This window comes from Balaenoptera physalus (genome assembly GCF_965194825.1).
Source record: "Balaenoptera physalus genome assembly, chromosome: 15".
In the NCBI taxonomy this organism is placed as follows: domain Eukaryota; kingdom Metazoa; phylum Chordata; class Mammalia; order Artiodactyla; family Balaenopteridae; genus Balaenoptera; species Balaenoptera physalus.
In genome coordinates, this window is record NC_138894.1 from 4,067,668 (window position 1) to 4,087,367 (window position 19,700).

Genomic DNA, 19,700 nt, shown 5'->3' on the forward strand with positions numbered 1-19,700 from the left:
CTCCTCTGAGACCTCCAACCATTAGCCAGTGTTGTTACTTGTTCTTAACATGGCAGATTGAGCCGTTATTTCTGGAAAGAGTTTGTAATCGCGAGTCACGATCCAATCCTTTCACCAAGGATTAGCCCGTATATCTGATTCCATTTTGTTTCAGGGGCCTTGGTGGCCGGACAGACCACCTGTGTTGTAACAGGTGGCCAACGTACCTTAAACATTTGATAAGAAGTAGACATCAGAGTCAGACACCCCAACTGAAATGAGTTCCTGCTTCCGTTGTTTCGGTGAAGGATGGCTTTCTCCACTGCCCACACGTCCTCCTAACCCGCTCTCACGTTCCACCACCCTCACCAGACCTCCAAGTCTCGTGCATGGCTGAGGCTTGTTCCCGCAGCAGGCGTGCCCATCCCTCTGCCCCCCGCCCACGTAGCGTCCCTTTCGTGAGGCCGTTCTGGGCAGTTCCAGAGACAGTTCACGTCTTCCTCGTCTGTGCTCCCTTTGGCGCCTCGTTCATTAAATCGCCAAATTTTTGAGCACCAGACCTGAGTCACCCAGGGAAGGAAGGGGTGTGAGAAATCGGCTCCGTGACTCAGGCGTTTCACTCGGGTGGGAGGGACACCCCCCCCCCCCGCAGGCTTCTTATAATTACGGTGATTGTCACGTAGCTGTGGAGCCCGTCTGTCTCTTTCTCCTGCGGTTCAGGAGCTCCCCGACCTGAGCACAGGATGGGATTTAAACGTGGAGCCCAGCGCTGATCATATCACACCAGCCGGGCTTTGAACGGGTCCACGCAGGACGCCTCTCCCCACCCCACCCCACCCCCCCATCCTCATCCGTGTCCTTGTCCTCCGTCCACAGGACTGGGAGGCACCAAGTACATCTCCTTCGAGGAGCGGCAGTGGCACAACGACTGCTTTAACTGCAAGAAGTGCTCGCTGTCGCTGGTGGGGCGAGGCTTCCTCACGGAGAGGGACGACATCCTGTGCCCCGACTGCGGGAAGGACATCTGAGCCGCTCCCCGACCCCCCTGCAGCCCCCCAAGCCCCTGCTCGCGCTGCACCTGGCTCCACCAGCCACCTGGGGACTCGCCTCCGCGCTGCTCAGCGGCATTCACGCCTGTTTACACCCTTCATCTACCCGTTATGCTCGTTCTGTTAGAGGAGGAGGAAAGCCATGGAAGCCTGAGGCGGGGAGGAGGGTTTTGAGTGTTTGTAATCAGGCGAGGCCAATCAAAGTGTAAAAATCCTTTTGAGTGATACCTTTATAAACGCTTTTCTTTCACTGCATATTTAACTTTTAAGTGCAATGAATGTGTCACGAACTTGAACATTTCCAAGCTACGTAAGGTGACGAAGAGTTGGTATTTGCAACAGTGTAACTTCCTGTCGTGCGGGGCCCAAAGCAAGATTATATGGCTTACAATAAAGTTACCCAGAGCAAAATCTTTTGCCAGGCGCAGTGTGTGAAGTGGTGATGCGGCATTCAGGTTCTGAGTACGAATAATACTTTACCACGGGTGCCACTGATCACTCTGGCGGGCTGGGTGGGTGTCGACTGAAACGGCGTCACACCTTTTATTTAAGAGAAAGTCTCAGTTGGAATTTCTTTCTCTTGGAATTCAGTGCTCCGCCTTTGATGCAGTGACACAGGCCCCGCACATGGGCTAACGGCCTCGCAGGCAGCATGGGGTCACTTTTCTGGACAGAGCTCGGCGCCCTCCCATCATCATGGGTCCAGACCTGACAGTGGCCTGCCTTCTCCTCCGTAAGTGGAGGGGTGCAGAGGGACACAGGCACCTCGAGGCCAGAAATGACATCTTGGTCGCCCATGTAGTTATCAACACCCGAGCACCTGAGGGCATCCTGGGAGATTTCAGTGAGTGTTTCTGAAAAGAAAGACAGTAAAGAGAGAATCGCTGCTATCAGAATAACACTGTTTTCCGGTAAACCTCTAAAAATGGTTCGCTACTCACTTGACCCAGAAAACCCCATAAAATTGTGCAAATCAAGAGGTTCAAATCTTTGTGTTCACTTTAAGAACACGCGTGAAACTCCCCAGGCCGTTAAGGGTATGCATATCCAAAAAGCCACCAAAATATCTGAAGGATGTCACTTGACGGAAGCAATGTGTGCCATTCCGTCGTCAGAATGGTGGAGTTGGTAGGTGTGCCCAGGCCAAATGGTGGGGCTGGATGCAAGGTCGGTGGCCCAAAAAGAGTGCTGAATTTTTACTGCACTCGCTCAAAAATGCAGAAAGTAATGCTGAACTTAAGGGCTTGGATGTAGATTCTCTGGTCACTGAGCACATCCAGGTGAACAAAGCCCCCAGGATGTGGCGCAGGACATACAGAGCTCACGGTGGGATCAACCCGTACATGAGCTCTCCCTGCCACAGCGGATGATCCTCACTGAAAAAGAGCAGACCGTCCCTAAACCAGAAGAGGCGGCTGCACAGGAGAAAAAGGTATCCCAGGAGAAACTGAAGTAACAAAAGCGTATGGCCCGGGAATAAATGCCGTAAGAAATAAATGCCAATAAAAGTAAAAAAAAAAAAAAAAGATTTAACACTTAGAGCCCCCAGCCTGGCAGGAGTCTGTAAACTCGTCTTGGAAAGAGCAGTTTACAGTTGGGAAGCACTGAGCCAATTTATGAGGTAGGGCATTGCATGCTTCTCTGTTTAGAGTAACAGTTGTGACTTTTTGTCCTGAGTTTTCTAAGACAATGCAATATGATAAAATGATAGGCTCTGCAACAGAAACATCTGGTAGAAATCAAGTCCCGTCTGTGCGGAGCACGTGTGAAGTCATTTTCTTGACCTGAGCGCTGGTCGGCGCGGGAAACCCTTGACCACGGCTGAGACAGGCCTCTGGATGGACAGTCAGCTGGAGGCGTTGCTTAAAACGAGTAACGCCCCCCCATCCCTTGTGAGTTGTTTTGCCGGCTTCTTCTACTTTATGATACAAAAGTAAAAGCGTTCTTGCAGATGTGCTTTTTAAGATAAAAACAGCAAAATGCTTTAGGACAGTAAAAGCTTCCTAAATCTTGTGATGGAGTATCTCACCGGCCCCTCATGATAACCACGGGCCACTAGACACAGCCAGCGTTAAATTACCCAACCTTAAATGAGCGGTCAGGGGAGTTCCATGTCTAGGAAGGAGCTCCTATTGGAATAATCCTCCCACAAGTAACAACCACTCTGGACAGAATAGTTTTAAAAATGAGAACACTGGAGCCTGACCCACAGCGGGAGGACTCTGGAGGGGCGTGGGCCCTGGAAGAAGAGGGCAACCGGCAGGTTTCCCATTCTTACGGCTTTTAGGTCAGGGCAGGCCCCACAGGGCAGCTACAGCTCTGTTAGAAAACCTGCGGTCTCACCGGCTTGAAGAACCAGAGGCCAGGGTTTGGGACCAACAGCCTCCGGAAAATGAGATGGAAAATTCTAGAAAAGAGAGCCCCAAGTTATGTGCGTGAAATCCCTACAGATCTCTGGCTGAACCACCGGACTCCAAGCAGCCCAGCCAAGCCTCAAAGAACTGACTTCTTCGAGAAGGAACTTTGGATGGTGGTGTGTACCACCATCAGCCCAGGTCAGCTGGGCTCAGCTGACCCTCTGCCCAGTGAAACAACCCTTTAGCTGGGGAAACTGTATACAAACTAAATAACGTAAAGTCTCTGAAAATGTTCCTAGAGGCATACAGCACATGGAGAAACATTTATTCAGGAAAGTCGACTGCATGTTAACGAGACCAGTGAAGTCTGTGGCATTTGAGCCCCAGCGAATCCCACCCTACCCCCACTCCCCAGTGTCACGTGACAGAAGCTCTGCTCCAGGTTGGTGCTGCCCGGAAGGGAAGGGCTCCTGTGGTCGAGGGCGCTGCCCCAGGGGTGATAGGCTGAGAATTCCGGGGCTCCAACCTCTCATGGGGTGAAGGTTCCACATTCAGAGGGGCAGTCTGAGAAAACCAGGAGCTACCCCCCCACTTCCCCAGCACCTACCTGGGAGAAGGAGTGTTAACTCTAGGAGAAGCCAACACTGTCCAGCCCCAGGGGGGAGGCAGGCTCTGTGAACCTCTGCAGGAGGGCACTATCTCGTACCAAGAATGGAGAAATCTGCCGCAGGAGACTGTCAAAAACAACAGAGATCTTGGTGGCAAGCAGTCAAGAGGGGGCTGGTGGCTCCATGATACTAATAGCAAAAAGCAAAACGGCAGGCAGGTCTCAAGTGTAACTGAAAGAATTGGGGAAAGAGTTGAGAAGAGCGGTCCTGGGATCCCACTTAGCCCTGGGGGCCCGGAGGCTGTGGGCATGCCCTGGGCTGCACCCACCCACTCAAGAGCAGCCAGAGTGGGACGTGAACAGACTTGGAAGCATTCTCCAAGCCACACCAGCTCCTCAGCAAAGGGCAGAGGTCCTACTAGCTCAAGGTGCTTACACAGACCCTCCAACCAAACACTGCTGAACGTGTGTTATAAACACGTTCAAAGAGGGACTTCCCTGACGGCACAGTGGTTAAGAATCCGCCTGCTGATGCAGGGGACACAGGTTCGATCCCTGGTCCAGGAAGATCTCACATGCTGCAGAGTAACTAATCCTGTGTGCCACAACTACTGAGCCTGTGCTCTAGAGCCCACGAGCCACAACTACCGAGCCCTCGTGCCACAACTACGGAAGCCCGCATGCCTAGAGCCTGTGCTCTGCAACAAGAGAAGCCACCACGATGAGAAGCCCGCGCACCGCAATGAAGAGTAGCCCCTGCTCGCCGCAACTGGAGAAAGCCCTTGCACAGCAATGAAGACCCAATGCAGACAAAAAACCAAAAAAACCCAAAAAAAACATGCTCAAAGAACTAAAGGAAACCACATTTACAGAACTGAAGGAATGTGCGTGAGAACAACCACTCATCAGACAGAGAATAAGCAAAAAGGAGATAAACATGATAAAAAAGAATCAAGTGGAGATTCTGTAGTGGAAAAGTATATTAGCCAGAATGAAGAAATTCACTAGAGGGGTCAATAGTAGATTTGAGTTGGGAGAAGATAAAAAACCAGTGAACTTCAAGATGGATCAACAAAGATTATGAAACTGAAAAACAGAGAAGAATAAAGGAAAATGAACAGAGAAATGTGGACATCACTAAATGAACCAACATATGCGTAATGGGAACACCAGGGAGAAGAGAGAAAAGGGACGGAAAAAATATTTAAGAATTAATGGCCAGAAACTTCCCCCCGGTTCAAGGAAAAACATTCATCTAAAAACACACATCCAGGACTTCCCCGGTGGTCCAGTGGTTGGGACTCTGCACTTCCACTGCAGGGGACACAGGTTCGATCCCTGGTTGCAGAACTAAGATCCTGCATGCTGTAAGATCCCTGGTTGGGGAACAGCCAAAAATATAAAATAAAAAAATAAAAACACACATCCAAGAAGCATGACAAACTCAAAGTGGGAAAAATGCAAAGATATCAATACCCAGACACATCACACTCAAAATGTTGAAAGCCAAAGATAAAAGGAAAAATCTTGGGCTTCCCTGGTGGCACAGTGGTTAAAAACCCGCCTGCCAATGCAGGGGACACGTGTTCGAGCCCTGGTCCGGGAAGATCCCACATGCCGCGGAGCAACTAAGCCCGTGTGCCACAAGTACTGAGCCTGTGCTCGAGAGCCTGCGAGCCATAACTACTGAGCCTGTGCGCCACAACTACTGAAGCCCATGCGCCTAGAGCCTGTGCTCTGCATGCAACAAGAGAGGCCACCACAGTGAGAAGTCCCGTGCACCGCAAAGAAGAGTAGCCCCCGCTCACCACAACTAGAGAAAAGCCCGTGCACAGCAATGAAGACCCAACGCAGCCATAAATAAATAAATAAATAAATAAATTAGAAAACAAAACAAAACTAAGGACATCTGAATAAAGCTATGGACTTTAGCCCATAATAACGTTATCAATACTGATGGGTTTCAACACATATACCACACTAACGTATAGCAGTAACAGGGGAAACTGGGTGTGTAGTATATGGAAACTCTCTGTACTATCTTGGTGATTTTTCCATAAATCTAAAACTTACCTAAAATAAAAGGTTTATTTAAAAAAATTATATAGCAAGGCAGAATAGATATAACAGAAGGCTTAGCTGGATGATGGTGTTTTTATATTCATGAAAAGTATCTTTTACCTTAACTGGTATTTTAGTCTCTCCTAAGGCTTAATTATTAGCCATATTTTTAAAATGAATATTTTAATTCAAATATGCTAAAACAAAAACAAAAACTTAGATAATTTTACTAGATAAAAAAATGTTTAGGGCTATTATATATACTTATTGAACTAGTCTTATTTCAGTCTTCTGATTAAACTGAACACTTGGTTAAGTCTGCACACAGTTAACAAAGAGCTTCCAATTGCTCTCAGAATCAAATCCGAAGTCCTTACACGGCCCGTTGAAGTCCTGTGTGGTCTGGCTCCTGCCCCCCTGCTTTGGGGTCATTTCACACTAGCCTCCCCACTCTCTCACTGACCCTAGCCACACCAGCCTTTCTGCCATGAAATCCTGTCCAGCCTCAGGGCTCCACTCTGCCCCTGGCTGGCATCTGAGTTATCCAGGGCTAGGAGCAAAGCACCCCAACACCTAGTGGCTTCGTACACCCCTCACTCTGCCCCCTCATGACTCTGAGTCAGCTGCCTGGGCTGGTCTCACCTGGCAGCAAGTGGGGAAGGGTGACAAGCAGTCCCAGGTCTGGGGGTTAGTGCTGGCTGCGGGCTGGGACATGTTTCTCCGGCAGGCTTTTCCCACGGCTGCCGCAGGGCTCCAAGAGCGAAAAGCAGTGGTTTGATCAAGGCAAACTACCAGGCCAGCCCACACCCAGCGGTGGGACGCGGACCCCGCCTTTGACGGCAGGAGCAATAAAGACCACGCAGCCCTTTAAAACCCACCGCGAACAGGACACTCTTCCCGAAAGCTTTCCCAAACCGCCTTCCCTAACCACTCCTCACCCTCCCCCCATCCCTCAACTGTTTGATGACTGATTTTCTTCCCGTCATTACGATTATCCATCATTCGCTGAGCAGGAACTTACTCACGTCTTTAGCTTTTCTGCCACAATAGGAAAGACAACCAAGGTCAGCACCGACAGCACAGCGCACGTGAGCCAGCAGAGGGCACTTCCGTAAAAAACCATCTAAATGGAAATGAGATTTTTTCGTCTCTTCTGTCCAGACAAAAAATGAAAGATCTACTTTCAAGTTCAAGGTAGAAAGTTACCTGAGGCTTTTCCAAGTTAATTAGTTAATTTAGAGCTTCAGTCTCCAACAGTAAGATACCAGTAAAAAATATTAACTTCTTCAAGATCACTCCAAACACAAACAACCCCTTGACCGAATCTCTGGTCAGTCCCCCCCACCCCCAACCCCGGGCAGGAAAGCTTCCACAGGACAGGTTCGGGGGACGGTGTCTCCATCGTACGAAGTGCAGTGGCCGCCAGCGAGTCAGCCGTGCAGCAGGCCGCCCTGGCGACCCAGCACCTCCCGCAGGCCCAAGACGTGGCCGGACTGTTGGCACCAGGGCGGAGCCCAGCTGATCTGGGTACAGGAGGCTGTACATAAAGAATAAATAACACTTTTTGACATAGTTTAGTGAAACAGAAAGAGATCAAATCACTACAGAGTGCGTTTCCATTTTATTTTTTTTTGTGAATGAGAAACCTACTCAATAATTTTATTCCTTTTATTTAAATAAGGATAAGGCTCCTTAAAAGGCTTTTTACATACAAAAATGTACATTACAAGGTTAAACTTTCTGTACCGAATTACAAAACCTGCACAAGCATTTAATAAAAGAGCACATTTAAGAACGTTTTGACCATTTTGGAGCCTCAGAATTACTGAGGTCCCACAGTAGTAAACAAAGGAAGCTCTTACGTACATATGATTTAATCCACTGGCAGTTTCACTTAATGTAAGTTTTTAACAGGTTGTTGCTATTAAATGAGTCTCTAGATCAGTTTTAGAATCACCTCTCAAAACTTAAGTTAACCAAAACACTCTTTCAAACAATAACTGCAATCCTGAAGAATTTTAATACTAGCAGAAATATTACAGCCTCACAGCAGTAGTTGAGCCAGCCTTGCAGAGTGCCTGGCAGCCGCCCAGATCAGTGAGTGGGCCCTGGTAAACCGCCCCGCCTCCAGAGCCACTGCGGCAACTCAGCGCCCGGTGCTGCAGGGCCTTGAGACTCGCAGACCCCCGCCGCAGCGTCTGTGGTCTTCAAGAAGCACAGGGCTCGCCTAGCTCCAGCCCCAGCGACAAGCGGGCCGAGCAATACGACTTGTAAACCTAAGCCTGGAGCTCAGGATCTACAGGGTGAAGGAGAAGGGGCAGAGGAAGTGCACTGTGGGAGGGGAGAGTAAGAAAAAGGAAAACAGGGAACAAAGAGGGGAGGAAGAAAAGAACGAGACCACCTGCTACGGGCAGGAAGTGGACACATGCCTATTCCCCGGGAGCCGCCTGACTCGACCGACTGCCCTTCGCTGACCCCAGGAAGGACTCCAAGCAACCAGATCAGCCCACATTAGGGGGCGAGGGGTAGTCCAGGTGGGTGCCGTTCACATCAAGGCCTTGGAAGCTCTCAAGCCCACAAAGCACCACCTCGGAGCCCTACCACACCGCCCATGGAGCTGTGTCCGCGCACCGCAAGGAGGCCTAGCGCTCGGATGTCAGTGTACGAGACACACAGCACAGGGTTGAGGCTTCCCCACTTTTCAAACTCAAGATAGCTCAATAATATGCTGCTATATGAGCACTGATTCTGAATGTTCATAATACAAACTTCAATTTGAAGCAACAATGTTACACAGTTCAGCTGTTATTACCAACCTACTCTGTAAGTTAAATACACAAATTAAAAATTAATTTTATTGAGTAACTAAAAACAAGTTTCCACTGACTTAAAACTGTCAAATGGCTAAATCTCTCTTAACTAAGAGAGAAATGCAGATGGGAGCAGAAGAGACAACAGAATGTAGACTATAATTTGTCATTCTACCCTGAAATCTGCACTTTTAAAATCTCCCTTAACACACAGTTGCGTATAGGATTATGGCTGTCCTTCAACAATATCCCAAATATCAGCCCTGCAGACAACCAAACGTTTAACAATTTAGCCTAACATTAACAACTTATGCCACACTCAGTGTCTTTCAGTTTCGTCTTACGGGTATGGATTTATAGTCTGGATAAAGGCAGAAAGGCTAAAAACTGCAGGGTTAAAGTTTTAGTACAGTACTTACCTGCAAGGCTGAATTAATTTTTTGTAAGGCTATTCAATAGCTGAACGAAAATGCTTGTTTTAACATATCAAAAAAGCAATGGATTGCTCTAAAAAGTGTTGAAAGGCAAACCCCATTCGAAGATCAGTCGTACAAGGGAAGAGTATAAAGTACCCTTGGCCTTGGTTAGAAATACACAGCAGGAAGTGGACACCAGAACTCGTGAACGTGAGGGCTACCCGATCTCCCCGCTGACTTCTGCTACACAACTGGAGTGACACCACTTAACACCAACGAAACCTCGGCGGTGCCTCCGCGGGTGCCGGGCCCCTGCCCCCGTGCTGCTCTCTCGTGACCTCCGACTCAGCAACCCCCCTTCTGCCGACTGCACGTCGCGCCGAGTTCCCCTCACTGCCAGGCTTCCTGGATTCTCAGGTTCTAGAATTCTACCCACCCTTCCTATCCTGTAAGCTTTCTGCCATCAGGTACTACCTCTAAAGTGATTACTTCCCCTGCAGAGTTTGAAGTCGGCCTCATTTGGAAAAGATTAAGCTCCCAGGAGACAGTGAAACCAGAGCTGAGAGGGAGGTCAGAGCCACCGTGAGAAGAGGAGCAGGGCTGCCACGTGACAGGAGCGTCCAAGGGGTGGGCCGGTCTACTCACAAGAAATCAATTCACAATAAAAGGGAAGGAGCAATAGCAAGCGCCCGTTTCCCTTTCGAGTTTATGGAAAGAGGCAACACGAGCACTTAAAGAACAGCAATTTCATCTGTATATTCCGAACAGTTTATTGGCAGCACTACTAATATGCTTTCCATGGGGAACCTTGAGGAGGAGTTTGGCAGAATTCACTAGAATATTGCAATGAACTGTTATTTTCTTTTGCTTGGGAAAAGAAATGAAAATTGTGAACTTCTAAAATATCCGAGTTTAAAAAACCTCAAATTTCCCCAAAGACCAAAAGAGACTAATGCGAATAATTCCTAAAATTCATCAAATGCTTTATACCAGACTTGCAGCTAATTATTTGAGTAGGGCCAATATAAATGACTTATACTAAACCATTTGTTTAAAAAGAAACTCTTTCCTAATAGGAGCATGAAAGGCAAGATTTGTTCCCCCCAAAGGAAGGAAAAGGAGGGAAAAAGGAAAGGAAAGGACTTTATTATTTTGAACCTAATTTAAACCTCTTAAGAAAATTCCACAATAATCAGGATCTCTGTAAATACTGTCAGTAAATGTGAACTTGTTTGAAAAACTACAGTTACAGTTATATTTACATTTTTGGAAACTTTCCTTCACGGCCATGTAACATGCTGTATCTTCCTCTTTGCTTCTGGGGGCTTCAGGTTATTCTGAAAAGACATGAGAAGAAGTCAGTTTACAGTTTACACTTGCAGAAATGTCAGAGAATACCCAAAAGGCACATTTTAAACCACCAAGCCTGACCACTGATGCAGAAACGGTGGGGCACTGCTGCCATCTGGTGGGGAAGGTGAGGAAAGAAGGCGAGCCCCGGGCTCCCGTTTTGCCAGCTGTGGTTCTCAGATGTTTACCCTGCAGACTCACCCACGGTAAAGTTGACCAACTGACCAACATGCCCAGGCCTGGGCCCTATCGCAGAACCAACTCAGTCAGCACCCAGAGGAGGTGGCTGGGACAAGGCTCCGACTCGGGCCAGGTTTTCTGGAAGCCCCTCGAGGTGACCTCTGGCACATTCGGAGTTGAGAACCACTGACTGCTCCAGACCTGCTTCCTCCCTGCCGAGCCCATCTCCTCCCAACCTCACAATCTAAGACCTTAATACAAGATTTAAAAGAGAAAAAAATCACACCTCTGAAACAGTAAAAGCTTTCTGAGTAGAAAAATGCTTTCCAAGAGACTGGGGGAAAAAAAAATCCTCGAAGCTCACTCTTATCCCAATATTCAAGGTCTGGACTGCTCTTCCCGCTCGTTTCCGACAACCCCTCCTCGTCCCACAGGAGTGATAGAATGAGGGCAGAGGCAGCGTGGTGCCGTCAGAAGTGCGTCCACTGAGGCCACACAGACCTGGATTCAAACTGTGGGCCGGCCACTTACTGACTCTGGAACCTGGACAAGGTTATTTAAATTATTTAAGCTTCTTTCCCCTCATCTGTGAAATGGGAAAAGCTATTGTACCTCCTTCACAGGGTTGCTGAAAGGAGTCAATGAAGAACTAACACAAGAACTTTGGGCGGCTCAGATACAGAGCAGCTTTCTTTTTCCAGGGTCTACTATTTTAGTTTTTTTTTTTTTAATTAATTAATTAATTAATTAAATTTTTGGCTGTGTTGGGCCTTCGTTGCTGTGTGCGGGCTTTCTCTAGTTGCGGCAAGTGGGGGCTACTCTTCGTTGCGGTGCGCGGGCTTCTCATTGCAGTGGCTTCTCTTGTGGAGCACGGGCTCTAGGCGCACGGGCTTCAGTAGTTAATGCTCACGGGCTCTAGAGCGCAGGCTCAGTAGTTGTGGAGCACAGGCTCTAGGCACGTGGGCTCAGCAGTTGTGGCTCGCAGGCTCAGTAGTTGTGGCACGCGGGCTCTAGCCCACAGGCTCAGTAGTTGTGGCTCGTGGGCTGTAGAGCGCAGGCTCAGTAGTTGTGGCACACGGGCTCTAGCCCACAGGCTCAGTACTTGTGGCGCACGGGCTTAGTTGCTCCGCGGCATGTGGGATCTTCCCGGACCAGGGCTTGAATCCGTGTCACCTGCATTGGCAGGCGGATTCTTAACCACTGTGCCACCAGGGAAGCCCCGGATCTGCTATTTTAGAAGGTCTGAACCACTCAGAGTTTTGCTCCCTTTGACACACAACTTGAAGATGATAATAAAGCCAAAGTATACTTACAGGAATGCTATGGATGGAATGTTTGCGTCCCCTCAAAATTCTTGTGTTGAAACCTAATCTCCGATGTGATGGTACCTGGAGGTGGGGCCTTTGGGAGGCGCTTATGTCATGAGGGTGGAGCCTCATGAAGGGGATTAGTGCCCCCATAAGGGACCCCAGGGAGCTCCCTTGCCCCTTCTGCCATGTGAGGACACAGTGAAAAGCAGCTGACTCTGAACCAGGAAGTGGGCCCTCACCAGGCACTGCATCTGCCAGCGCCTTGATTTTGGACTTCCAGCCTCCAGAACCATAGGAAATAAATGTTTATTGTTTGAGCCACCCAGTCAATGGTATTTTTTGTTATACCAGCCTGAATGAACTAAAATAAGGAATAAAAGCTATAAAACTGCTGGATGTTTAAAAGTGAAATCACTTTTCTGAGAAGACTATGGGAAGATCAAATATATATAGATATGTAAAATATCATAATTAAACTCAAAATAAACCATGTTATCTATAGAAATCTGCTGTACGAAATCCAAGCATCCAAATGGTAAGTCTAGTAGAGCGTAACAGAAGAGACTCCATCCTTCTAAAGATAGGTACGTGTGAGGGGTAGGGGAGGCAAGGGGTAAATCCTAGAGATTCTGGTGTGATTTTAAGGTAAGCGCAAAACAGACTTAAGGTCAAGCTCTAAAATGCTACTTCATAAATGCGTGACCCTGGACAACTGAGTTAACATTCTAAGCCTTGCTAACAAGGGACTATTTCTCTCTTTTAGTTCCAAGATAGTTAAAGGATCTAAGTGAGGAAAATCTAGGAAAAGGGCTTAAGAGACACTCTCTTTACACATTTTAAGCAGAAATAAACTGAGTGCACTTTAAGAAACATTAGCTTATCATCATGGATTCCAGGGCTCAAACACACGAGAAATGAGATGTACAAGTGAGACGGATCACTGACGGGCTGGAGAACGATCACATCTCCTGTCCACACTCACCACGGCCTCGGCCTCAGCCTCCTCCTTGGGAGCGGCTCGCTTTAACTTCACCGGAGTAGTTCCTACAGGCGACAAAGGCGGCGACTTCACGGGGCCGGAAGGACTTTTCCTATGCATTAAGTCATGGTTCTGTTTAGTGTCATTATTATTGTGTTCCATTCTATTGTTCGTAGGCAAATTGGAAGACAAAATTAGGGGTGAAACACTTGAAGAGGAATTTGACAATTTTCGAAAGGCATTACTGGTGGCGCCGGCCTGAGGCCGGGACTTGAGTCGGTCATTGTCTCCGTTCTCGCTCTTCTTCACTTTTATGCTTGTACTTGTTGAACTCCCGTCAAACACGATGAGGGGTCTTTTCCGAAACCCGTCTGTGGTGCTACTCCTGAAATCGGAGAGATGTGTCATGAAAAATACCCTCTGGACAGCAAACCAGTTCCCTGGGACTCAAAGGTAAAACAATGACCGAAAAAGATTTATTGATAAGTAGGACTACTGGAAGTAGGGCTACCAGAAATGCAGTTTTCTATGTTTACTTTAAGTGAAATGATAATTTTCCAGTGCTTTTAAGTTTAAAATATTTATTGACAAAAATTTACAGTTACCTTTCATGTATACACAGTTATTTTTAAAGCATCAATCCACCAACTAACCCCAAAACTTAAAACAGGATTTCCTAGTAACAAAAAAAATTTTTTTTTAATTTTTAAAAATCACCATCCTATTGATAGGGTTATCTTACCCATGTATCAATGATTATTTAGAAAGGAAACAGACTATAAAACTATACTAAACTACCATAATGGCAGTCTGCAGACAATGGGACAGAACATCCTACTCCATTCATTAAAGGTCTTTAAAGCCACGGCATCTTCGAAACTAACTGTAGCATCTGTATAATTTTAAGTTTATAACTTGGCAAGTCTTCACATTTAGCTTCCGAAAACCTAACTGCCACTCTTAATCATAAAGATTAATAATAAAAGCATTCATTTGTTCATTATTAATTATACCTCAAATGAAACATAGATTTGTTTATTTAAAATAAACACGTGAAAAGGACTTGAGTCGTCGGGAAGGACACTTGGGCTTCGCCGCTCAGGGGCCAGCAGCGCCAGCGCCATCTCGGGAGCTCAAAAGAATCGCAGCAGCTGGGGCTGTGATCTGTACTGACTGAGAGTCTGCACTTTAGCCAGACCCTAGGTGACTGGCCAAACTCACCAATTCTCAGGCCACCAGTGAACACCATTTGGTAGAAGATGAAAAACAAGCTCACCGTCCACCCACCGCCACCTCCGAGGGCAACAGACAGCAGGACTGAGGGCAGGACTCTCCAGCTGGGGAGAGGTCAGCCTGACTCAGGAGCACGCTGAAGTTTGAGAAGCACTGCACCAGAGAGCCGGGCCTGGCGTGGTGTGCCCTGGGGGACATCACAGCACCTCTGGAGCTCAGCTCCTCCGGGGAAAGTCACAAGCAATTGAAAAAGGCCTGATGGTCTCTTAGATCCTTCCAGCTTTAATGCTCTGATTTGAGAGCCAAACTGTGATGTTTACAAACAGTCAAAGATCCTTTCCAAAATGATATAGAGGAATTAAGAGGGATTACCACAGGAAGTAAAACATAACAGTACTGAAAGCTTTGCTTACGACAATGTGCCTGAATGTGCAGGTCAAGAAGAAAATACTTTCTTAATAAGAGTCACCAAAAATAAATTAAAGGTATACACGGCATAATCCACAGATTTACCACAGTTAACACTCATACACGGCCTGTAACCACAGAGTTAAAATGATGCTCACCCTGAACCGAACGTGCCCCTGATCAGCGGCGAGACTGTACCCGTATCTCGTCTCCAGAAGACTATACACAGAGGAGCACACACGTCGCCTTCTTCAGCTGTTCTCAGACTTGGGGACAACCTCCCTATCAGTCATGAATTCTTCTTTGTGCCTAGAGATTAAAGCCACTAACTCAGAGCTGGCGTTCCCCTCACGCAGCCCTCTCACTCCGTCTCCTCCCACTTTCTCTAGTGCACTGCCTGTGACCGTAAGGCTCTAAAAAGAAGTTCAGCAGTTAACCAAGAGCACCCACTTGTGATAAACAGACACGAGAAAAGAAATAATTAGCCCATTTAGGGACCTTAGGATACTTGGTCCTCACTAACCAACTACACTGACTAGTTAAATGTAACGTTCTTTATAAAAGGAAATTCACTTGCTTGTGGTTTTATGAAAAGTTTTCTGGAATTTAAAACTTTAAAATAGTGTACCTGAAGCTACACGACCATCTCTTCATTTCTGTTTTATTCAAAGACCTCAGAGTCTTATCTGACGCCACTTTTTCCTGACAATTCAACAAATCTTATTGGCTCTGCCTCCAAAACACATCCAGACCCCAACCGCTTCTTACCAAGTCCACTACCTCAGTCAAAGTCACTGCCATCTGCTGCTAGGATTACAGCACAACCCCTTAAGTGGTTTCCCCATTCCCCTCCCCCAACCTTAAATCATTTCTCAGTACAGCAGCCAAAATAAACCTCTTAAAATGTACATCAGATGGTGTCATCACTCTGCTCAAAATTCTCTGATGGCTTCTCATCTCAGAGCAAAGCCAAGATTCTTACAACGACTGACAACCTCCTGCACTCACCCCTGTGCACCTCCTTCCCTGCTCTGCCTTTGATGCTCCCCGCCCAGCCTGATGGCCTCTGGGTTGTTCCTGGCACATCGTGTGGACACACTCCTGACCAGGTTCTCAGGTTCGGCCTGGGACGCTGGCTTGCCCTCTACTTTCTACAGGTCTCTCTACTGAAATGTCACTTTTCAGTGAAGTTGTTCCTGGCCACTTTACGTAAAATTGTCCTCCCTTTCCCTGTTTCACTTTTCCCTTAGCATTTACCACAATGTAGCATACCTTGTATTTTACTTAACTTTTTTATTGTGTTTCTCCCAGTTAAAATATGAGCAAGGAATTCTGTCAGTTTTATTCATGCTACAGCACAGTACCTGGTGCTCAATAAACAGTAGCTGAGTCAATATTGTTTACCTAAGTTTATCTGGGGAAAAAAGAAAAGCAAAATTGTTTAGTCATATAAGATAAGACGATAACCAGAACGACGCAAAAGTACCTTTTCGTCTCATTTTTTATCTCATGTTGTTCTCTTTTCTTTTCCATCACTTTCCCCCATCTATTCTTTGGTAAATCTCTCTGCGGCAGTGGTATTGCATGCTGAACATAAAGATCGGTAAGACTGTCTTTGTTTACTCTCATGTCATTTTCAACAGTTATGTTCTTCTGTAGAAAAGGAAACAAAAGTAATTTCAAAACAACATCTCTCATTTTAATAACTAACCAACTGCCTACCTAACAGGGTAAAACATGACTTCTTAAATTACAAGTATAAAACCATTTTCACGTTTAGACACATGCCTAACATTCTATATGATACTGCAAGAAACAGTATTATAGGGCTTCCCTGGTGGCACAGTGGTTGAGAGTCTGCCTGCCAATGCAGGAGACACGGGTTCGAGCCCTGGTCTGGGAAGATCCCACATACCGCGGAGCAACTGGGCCTGTGAGCCACAACTACTGAGCCTGCGCGTCTGGAGCCTGTGCTCCGCAGCAAGAGAGGCCGCGATAATGAGAGGCCCGCGCACCGCGATGAAGAGAGGCCCCCGCTTGCCACAACTAAAGAAAGCCCTCGCACAGAAACGAAGACCCAACACAGCCAAAAATAAATTTTAAAAAAACAAAAAAAACAGTATTATAAAGACGCTAAGCTCTTCAAATTTTGGTTCAGCTTCATCTTAAAGACAGTGGTCATATGTCCTCAGTGCGACAAGGACAGCTGTCCACACTGCTCAGCCCACACAGGAGGCATAAAGACCATTTCCAGCAGCAGCATCTTAACCTATGAACAAAACTGAAAATGAGGGACCTTCTGGGGAGATCAGACAAAAGAAAACAAACAATGATAACAATTACTACATCCTGTCAAAAAGTTATCTAGAGTGTTACTATCATGATCAGATTAGCGGGCTGGAGGTCTCACCCTGTATATTACTCCCCATGTTTCCCTAATAGTGCTTCTTAAACTGAATGCCACCACCCAGACTTGAATGGCCCTGTGGACGGAAGCTGCATTCCCCTTCCTGATGATGGTCCTGGTAACAGCACACACCAGAACAAGCAGCCCCTCATGTCTGCACCAGTCCTTTCAGTGGCTCCCGTTCATCGTCCAACTATCCCTCTCTGCATCACCTCACTTTCCGATTTACTCTCAACAGAAAACATATGGCAGAAGGCATAGGAGCAGTTACGGACAGAGTTGGATTTAGGAAGGAAAATAAGGATGGAAAGGAGATTGTGGGCTCAACAACTCAGAAAGGCTTGGAAACATTTGTGTTTAAAACTGACAGAACAAATCCAATCAGCCCTCTGACAAACTGATCCCCTTTCTTTTTGTTCTTCAAGATTTAAAAGCACAAACTTTACTTCTTTTATCTCTTATAATGTCTCTGGACCATTCTTTATTATCAATTTTCACCTGTACTCACTCAGAAGAATGGGGAAACGCTAGGGATTCTCTTGGACAACATTCCTACAGAATCCATAGACACCTTAGTTAGGGAAGCACTGCCCCAGGACAGTGGTTCTCAAACTGTGGTCTCTGGACCAGCGGCAAGAACTCGTTAAAAATGGCAATTTCCAGGCCACACCCCAAACTACTGAATCTGAAACTCTGGATATGGAGCCCAGCAGTCTGTGTTTTCACAAGCCCCGGGGTGACTGTGACCTACCTAAAAAGTTTGAGAACCACAGGTAAGAAAGGTAACTGACATCCCTAAAATAATCTACTTAGCAGGGGAGCTTGAGGAAACCAGAGAAGGAGTACCGAGGGGGAAAAATACAAGGAAAACAACAAAACACGCTACTTAAACCCCTCCAAAAGCTTTCAGTAATTCTCTACCACTTTAAACAAAACTCATCACTTCTTTGGTCTTATTTCTCTTCTGCTATCAGAAGCCACACCAGCTGAAAAAGAGCAAACGCTGCACTGAGAGCCAGTTCGCCTGTCTGCACCATCTACCGACGGTGTGACCTCACAGAAGTAATGCCACTTCTCTGGGACTGTTTCCCCATCTTTGAACGCGGTGAGAGTGGAGAACAGTCGATTTCTCCGATGCCCTCCAGCCCTGGCAGTCGGGGACCGCCACCCGTCATATCCGTTCTTCTACGACCTACCCCTCTCTTCGGAGGCCCTTGCTTACATCTAGGCCGCGGGGGTCGCCTGGACTCCCCTTTCCGAGCCATCAGGATCCAAAAACGTAAGTCCTAACTCCCGGGAGTTCCTGATATCTAAGGACATCTCTCTCCCGGACAGGGTAGTGAGGAGACCCGGCCGGTCCGAGCGGGGCGGAGAGAGGCTCGACCCGGCGGCAGGCGCGCCGGCGGCGGGTGTGTCCGGCGCCGCCGAGGACTCCCCGGGGCGAGCTCAAGTCCCAGCGCCTCCCCCAAGCAGGGCCGCCCGCCCCGGCGCGCCGCACCTGCTCCAGGGTGAGGAGAAGGAACTCCTGGGACAGCAGCTCCGGGTGCAGCAGCAGCTCCGAATCGGGGCAGCTGCGACCGCCCACATCCCCCGCCATCATCGTCGCCAGGAGACCCCGGCCGGCTACCCACAAGGCCCCACGAGAAAGCGCCCCGGAAGTGACGTCCCAGCCGGCGCGGCGGCCTCGGGTGTGTCGTCACTCTGGGTGCGCCGCCCGTCCCGTTCCGCCTCTCAGGGTCGGCTGGGGTGCCGAATGGGCTCTCGCCGGGGAATATCCCCGGGGGCGAAAGAAGTGAAAGGTCTTTCTGCCGAGGAAACGATTGGCGTTTCCAGTCTGGCGGGTAGAGACGGAAAGGCGAAGTTCACGGAGCGGTCCATGATTGGTCGCGGCCGGTCGCGCCTCCTGTGACGTCAGGGGCAGAGACCAATGGGAGCCCCAGGACGGCCTCGCGGGAAGACGGCGCGGGAGGCAGATAGACGTTATCCCAAATATGGCGTGGGTAGCGTCTCGGGTTTCTCTTTTTAACCGTTTTATTGTTTGTTTCTTAATCCTCCTTCAATATGATGTAAGGTCAGAGGGTTTAAGTCCCTGAAACCCCACCGCCTGGCACATAGTAGGCACTCAAGTATTTGTTCCCTGAAATAATACTCGGATGAAACTGCTCAAACATGAAAATAACGGCTGAGAAGCGCTGGGGACACGGCCGCACTTTTGTTTAGCTTCCGCAGCTGTGAAATGGGAATGATAACGCCACCTCACAGTGTTGTGAGGTTGGAGCCAAAGCAGGGAAAGTCCCTTCCCTGTTACCTCTATCTACCTGGACATTTGTTGTAGCCTGTTGACTGTCATCAGGGGAGAGAGGTGGCAGGACGGTGGTGTAGGTGGGGGGAAAAGAATTTGTAAGAGCCTGAAAATGTGGTTACCGGTTCTTGCTGTGTTCTTTCTCCCTGTGGTTTTCAGGACTTAACCTGAAGCCTCCAGCTCTTCATCAGCAAAAATGTTTTATGGCAGGTGAGATCTGCGCTTTTTTTTTCTCCCGATATTTTCCAGTTT

At 47.8% G+C, this 19,700-nt stretch overlaps 2 protein-coding genes and 1 pseudogene across 7 annotated transcripts in view; 2 read left to right on the top strand and 1 right to left on the bottom strand.

Moving 5' to 3' along the window:
- Nucleotides 1-1,283, top strand: part of FHL2 (four and a half LIM domains 2) — a 56,482-nt gene extending 55,199 nt beyond the window's left edge. For all 5 annotated transcript variants that reach the window (XM_082426404.1, XM_082426403.1, XM_082426400.1 and 2 more), the window contains exon 6: nucleotides 856-1,283. In XM_082426404.1, the coding sequence (XP_082282530.1) occupies nucleotides 856-1,007 (152 nt within the window). In that variant the 3' untranslated portion in view covers nucleotides 1,008-1,283. The remainder of the gene's footprint in view (nucleotides 1-855) is intronic.
- A 143-nt stretch (nucleotides 1,284-1,426) lies between these two features.
- On the top strand, nucleotides 1,427-5,636 carry LOC309643588 (large ribosomal subunit protein uL22 pseudogene; annotated as a pseudogene). Its single transcript has one exon. The product of its transcript is annotated as a large ribosomal subunit protein uL22 pseudogene (transcript).
- A 4,768-nt stretch (nucleotides 5,637-10,404) lies between these two features.
- On the bottom strand, nucleotides 10,405-18,799 carry LOC309643586 (ashwin). The gene is made up of 4 exons (XM_082426405.1): nucleotides 18,645-18,799; nucleotides 16,226-16,392; nucleotides 13,102-13,483; nucleotides 10,405-10,616 (listed from the first exon to the last, which is right to left on the bottom strand). The coding sequence occupies exons 1-4, from the start codon at nucleotides 18,744-18,746 to the stop codon at nucleotides 10,560-10,562; spliced, it is 708 nt and encodes a 235-aa protein (XP_082282531.1). The 5' UTR covers nucleotides 18,747-18,799; the 3' UTR covers nucleotides 10,405-10,559.
- Between the last annotated feature and the right edge of the window lie 901 nt (nucleotides 18,800-19,700).

What these genes read in the sequence shown, in the direction of transcription:
- LOC309643586 (XM_082426405.1), bottom strand. Translation starts at nt 18,746, where the DNA reads ATGATGGCGGGGGATGTGGGCGGTCGCAGCTGCCCCGATTCGGAGCTG. An exon ending in TTCTCCTCACCCTGGAGCAG is followed by an intron (nt 16,393 to 18,644) that starts GTGCGGCGCGCC and finishes CCTTTTCTACAG; the next exon opens with AAGAACATAACTGTTGAAAA. An exon ending in AGGCTGAGGCCGAGGCCGTG is followed by an intron (nt 10,617 to 13,101) that starts GTGAGTGTGGAC and finishes ATGTCTTTTCAG; the next exon opens with AATAACCTGAAGCCCCCAGA.